The 5840-nt window shown below is 38.4% G+C and overlaps 1 protein-coding gene across 1 annotated transcript in view; it reads right to left on the reverse strand.

The window, feature by feature from the left end:
• Positions 1 to 264: 264 nt before the first annotated feature.
• LOC107568123 (protein kinase C-binding protein NELL2-like) overlaps positions 265 to 5840 on the reverse strand; it is a 36610-nt gene continuing 31034 nt past the window's right edge. The window contains exons 8-11 of the mRNA XM_016253978.1: positions 4279 to 4373; positions 2580 to 2685; positions 2267 to 2395; positions 265 to 392 (exon numbers count right to left, since the gene is read on the reverse strand). Of these exons, the coding sequence (XP_016109464.1) occupies positions 265 to 392; positions 2267 to 2395; positions 2580 to 2685; positions 4279 to 4373 (458 nt within the window). The remainder of the gene's footprint in view (positions 393 to 2266; positions 2396 to 2579; positions 2686 to 4278; positions 4374 to 5840) is intronic.

The following is a 5840-nucleotide window of genomic DNA, read 5'->3' on the forward strand; positions in this document are numbered from 1 at the left end:
ACTTTAATATATGATTTTGGTTGTAACGCTCATCTCTAGCTATTAAATATCGCCCCAAAACAGAATGTTTATTGCATTAACCAGCTAGAATGTGCAGATGTGTGTGATTTGTAAAGCTAAAAGCAGAGATCGTCCTCCAGCTAATGATGGAAAGCCCAGCAGCAGGTGTAGCGTCCCAAACAGCAAGGTTAAACAGAAAGAGGAGACGAATGAGTGTGCAAGTGGGACGCGGCCGGCGTTTCTGGGTTACACATGGCTTATATTTCAAAACACTTTGATTTCTCCTCCAGACATTCCTCTTCCGTTCTGTTGTTGAACCCGATCCGAGAGCGTCCAGAACGGTGTCCCGCGGGAACGTTTAGGAGCGTCCAGCTCGCTGTGAGCCAGCGTGTCTGATAGCATCTTTAATTATTCATATCCTCTCAGTCTTTGATAATTACCTGGCCGGCCGCACACGTGAGCCGAGGCCCGGCGACAGCGGGGTCGTTTGTACGCGGTTATTTTTAGCCGACGAGATGAACAGGTTTCATTAGAGATCCGACTGAAGCGCGGGAGGCCCCCAGAAACACGGCCCGAGTCATTAGGCATTCACAGAAAGTAGGCCATGCGCGGCGGCTCGGCTTTGAGAGCAGAAAACCAGGATGAGGAAGGTGGAGGGAGACATTGATGACTTACTCACACTCGTACGCAACAGCAGCCAATTAAGATGCCGAAGCAAGACGGATCCTAGTCGCGCATCAATAATGCAGTGTGGTTAATTAGTCACGTGCATGAAAACGAACACAGATAACGGAGAATTCTGTATTTTTAGAGCTGTCAGTCAACAATAGAATTACAAGATGATCAATTACTCAAACTAATCACATATCGATCTGACATCAAATAGATCTCAATATACTATATTTCATATTCACGCAGCATCTTGTGTTGTGAGCATTGACAACAGACTTGAAAATTATGGTAGGAATATTTCTTATTGCTGAATTTTTATACGGTGTTATGTATTATATTACATTACATGAATTATAATATTGTTTATTATAGTATATTTTTATAATATATTAATTTATAATATTTTATTTTATTTGTAAACTGTTTTCTGTACTAAACTTGTATTTTATTATTACATTTATTTATAATACATTCATATGAATTATTATTAATATCATATATAGTTTGATATTTATTAATATTAATTGCAACACATTACAATATTACATGAATATTTATTTTGCATTATTAATAATTAACAATATTATATTACATGTTATATTTTTATGTAACGAATTGTACCAAATTAATTACATTATTATTGTATTACATTTATAATATACTAATATAATTTTTTTAAATATTATATTTATAATTTTACTTCAATATGAATTTTATTTCATAAAATTTCTAACTGTATGAATTATAATTTCTAACACATTATATTTTTATTATTTGTACTATTGTACTAAATTAATTTATTATATTATTATTGCATTAATAAAAATTATTATATATGTTTATAAAATGAAGTATACCAAATTAATTACATTATTATTGCATTACATTCATAATATACTAATATAATTTATTATTAATTTTATATTTATATTTTTTACTTTTTTTGGTATTCATTTTAATACATTAATATTACTTTAATATGAATTTCTAACACATATTTTTATTACTTGAATTGTACTAAATTCATTTATTATATTATTATTGTAATAATAATATTTATTATATATGTTTATAATGTTATATTTATTAACATTCGTTTTTATTTTTAATTATTACATATTTTTACATATTTATTATTAATATTATATTCAGAATTTTATATTTATTTTGTAATAATTCTAAAACATTAATCATATTAATATTAATTTAACGTTATTATAAATAATATATATCTTTTTAATTAATCTTATTAATATATATCTTAAAAATTGTGCTAAATTAATGTGTTAAATTTGTAAATTTCAATCCCCAAAGTAGTACGTGTTATATTAGTATCTAAGTGCGACCTATTTTATGTCAACACTCGATACTGCGTCAGAAAAATCCAGTTACCACAAGTGAGTTATTATACGCATGTCCTGGAATAATAATGTATATCGTGGAATATTAAAATCAGTCGGCGGCTCTATTGCTGTTAAATTCCTGTTCCCAGAGTGCTGTAATTATGATCCGCTTCCCGCAGTGCATGCGCATGGATTCAGGAGTGCGGGATTATCTGATGGATCAGCTGACCAGTGTTTGATTGACGGCTCACCTTCGCAGTAGACGCTGTCCTCGCGCAGCAGCCGGAAGCCGTTCTTGCAGCTGCAGCTGGCCCCGGCGTCTAAGTTCACGCAGGCCGAGTTCTCCGCACAGATGTTGTCCTCCGCACAGAAGTCGTGACCTTTAACCCCAGATAGAGGAGATTTGCGTTCATGGATTTATGCTTCTAGAAACACCGAAGCGCTAAAGGTCAGGCTAAGGTCAAACTACACACACCGATTATTATTTATTGCACGTTCGGTGGCAATGAGCAACGTTTCTTCGAGGTCTTGTCTGTACAGAAGAAGGGCAGATATCGCACATACCTCTGCAGACTTTGCAGCATCTGTCTGTCAGTGTGATCTGGTCAGATTCAGCGCAGGTGAGCTGCGGACAGTCTTCCGTGTCCGTCACTCTATGCATCGTGCGATCCTGAAAGAAAAGATAAGAAAAGCAACTGGGTTTATCATTCGTCCTAAAAAAAAAAAAATTATATAGACGGTGGCTAGGGTGCTCTGAGTTGTTGCTAGGGTGATTCTAGGCGGTTGCTAAGCAGTTGCTAGGATAGTCTGGGTGGTTGCTAAGGTGTTGCTAGGCGGATGTTACGGTGTTTTATGTGGTTACTAGGCAGTTGCTAGGATACTCTGGGTAGTTCCCAAGCGGTTGTTAGAGTGTTCTGCATGGTTGCTAGGATGTTGCTAGCGTACTCTGGGTGCTTTCTAGGGTGTTGCTAGGTGGTTGCTATGCAGTTGCTAGTGTGTTCTGGGTGGTTGCTAGGCGGTTGCTAGGGTACTCTGGGTGGTTTTTAGGGTGTTGCTAGGCTGTTTTAGGTGGTTTCTAGGCGGTTGTCCAGGTAGTCTGGGTAGTTCCTAGGCAGTTGTTAGGGTGTTCTGTGTGGCTGCTATGCAGTTGCTAGGATGTTGCTAGGGTACTTTGGGTGGTTTGCTAGGGTGTTGCTAGGTGGTTGCTATGCAGTTGCTAGTGTGTTCTGGGTGGTTGCTAGGCAGTTGCTAGGGCACTCTGGGTGGTTACTAGGTAGTTCCTAAGCTGTTTTAGGTGGTTTCTAGGCAGTTGCTCGGGTACTCTGGTACCCCTTTTCCACCAACATGAACCGGGTGCTAGTTCAGAGCCAGTGCTATTGCCGGTTCGGAGTTGGTTCAACTGGTGTTCCTTCTAAGAACCGGATTGCCTTTCCACAGGCTAGAGAGCCACCACAGAGCCAGGTCTTACGTCACTGAATACATCTCATCTTCCCCAGTAACGCTACCGTGGCAGCGCCAAACACAACAGGCAGACCGATCGGCACACGACACCAAAGCACCGCGAAAGCGATCCAAAAGCATAAAGAGAGTCGTCTGCTATCCGATCACTCCCGCGGAGCGCCGATGCAGCCCGAACAAGCCTAAACACACAATCAGCAGTGGTGGACGTTGCATTGCTATTGATGTTCATGGCTTTGCGAACCTACATCAGCATCCAAACACGGCCAATTCAACGTGTTTGTGTTTAGCTGCTACTTAAAAAATGGTGGTCAAAAGTTTCTGTTCGTCTTGTTGGTCACGGTAACCCCGCCCTCAGCCCCTGACGGAAGCGGTTCTTACTTCTAGACCAGCAATGTTTTGGTGCTACTTAAGAACCACTTTTCCTGGTTCGGAGCTGGTGCTTTGGGTGTCGAAAGACAAAGAACCGATTTGAAACTAGGCTCTGGCTCCGAACCAGCACTCAAACTGCCTCGGTGGAAAAGGGGTATGGGTGGTTCCTAGGCAGTGGTTAGGGTGTTCTGCGTGGTTGTTAGGAAAGCAGTTGCTAGGTGGTTGCTATGCAGTTTATAGTGTGTTCTGGGTGGTTGCTAGGGTGTTTAAAAATGTACTACTTGTAAATATGTATGTTTAAATACTATGCAAATAATTACATGCTTTTATCTATCTATACATATCTATATATATATATATATATATACACACACATACACACACACACACATTGGTTGGTTTTGTGTTTTGTGTAAATGTACAGAGATTGTACCTTGCATTCAAACAGCTGGCAGAGTCCCGCGGTGGGATCGTGAACAGCACAGCGTTGTCCATCCACCAGCGTCTGCCCCGAAAACAAGCACATCACTGCAGAAAAACAAAAACACACACATATGAACACCTCCACATGAACACACCTGCGATACACAGACACAACACTCACTCGCTACTGGTTTTCGTAATACAGTGAAAGTTAATTAGCTCCAAAACAACACTGGACCCCATTGACTTTCATAGAATGGACAAAAAAGTCAATTTTATTTGCATTTTATTTAGTTTCAATGCAGCTAGAAATAAGCATGATGTAACTCGGCAGAAACGCAAGCAGCACAAATCAAACCTGCACTATTAATGTGAGAGAAAGAAATGCTACAGTATGGAAGTTTGGAGCTAAACAAAAGAGCAAACAACCAACAACTACAAGACGTCTGAGGAGATAATTGTTCCCTAGACGGCAAATATTTCCTCCTTGACTTCAAATACAACTCAACATACAGACCAATCCTCACCGAGAACCTGTTATATAGTTTCAAATGAATCATTATTGCTGTTTCCATCAGTCCTCAGATTACTGTGTTGTTGAGGAGACTTTGCTGGTTTGCTTTACTAAGACGCACATTCAAATATCTGCTCGCATGACTTATTTTATAACTCTTTATTTCATTAATATCACCATTAGGCATTAAAACACCTCCTGAACAGTAATTATAGTAAGTGAATTAGATAATTAAAGCTCTAGTAGATCACGTATAAACATCGTATTATTTAACTGCAGGTTTGTGTTTTGTTCCAGGATGGAGTTTGCCAGGGGAATAAACGAATGTTCATGCTTTCCCAGCGCAGTAGCCGTAAATAGCAGCCAAAAGGTTCTGGAGAGGAATCTTCTGGAGAAACAGAAGACGGTGAGATGCTTTGAACGGCCACAAACCAAAGCCAAAGCGTTTATAGATGTCTGATGAGAACAATCCGTCAGTGTGTGTCGGCTACATTACAGCAGATGACAAATTACAATCAGAAATGACTCTTTAATGTTTATTCTGAGTGAAACGTTCAGCTGAAGCTCTGCCAGTTTTACTATAGCATGGATGGAAAGTTAACTAACACTAAGTGTATTAATGGTACGTACTCTGGTTCCACCACGTGCTCTAAGAGTAAACATAAAACGGTGTTTGCACCCCATTTTGCTGCTGTAATGTGATACATCTCCAAGTCAAAGAAGATATTTCATCAGAATGTACTCAGAAAGATCACATAATATAATATGAATTTATAATTTATATAATTATTAAAATTAGAGGATGCAGCATTAATAATATAATTAATGAACAATTTATTTATAGAGCGCTTTTATATGTAAATAAAATTATATTGATATCAAATATATATATAATTGAGTTTTTACATAAAGATGGGAAATATATATATTGTATATATACTGTATGTATAGATGTGTGTGTGTGTGTGTGTGTGTGTGTTTGTGAGTGTGAGTGTGTCTGAGTGTGTGTGTGAGTGTGTCTGAGTGTGTGTGAGTGAGTGAGTGAGTGAGTGAGTGAG

The sequence above is a fragment of the Sinocyclocheilus grahami genome, unplaced genomic scaffold (assembly GCF_001515645.1).
Source record: "Sinocyclocheilus grahami isolate Dianchi unplaced genomic scaffold, SAMN03320097.WGS_v1.1 scaffold1217.1, whole genome shotgun sequence".
Classification (NCBI taxonomy): domain Eukaryota; kingdom Metazoa; phylum Chordata; class Actinopteri; order Cypriniformes; family Cyprinidae; genus Sinocyclocheilus; species Sinocyclocheilus grahami.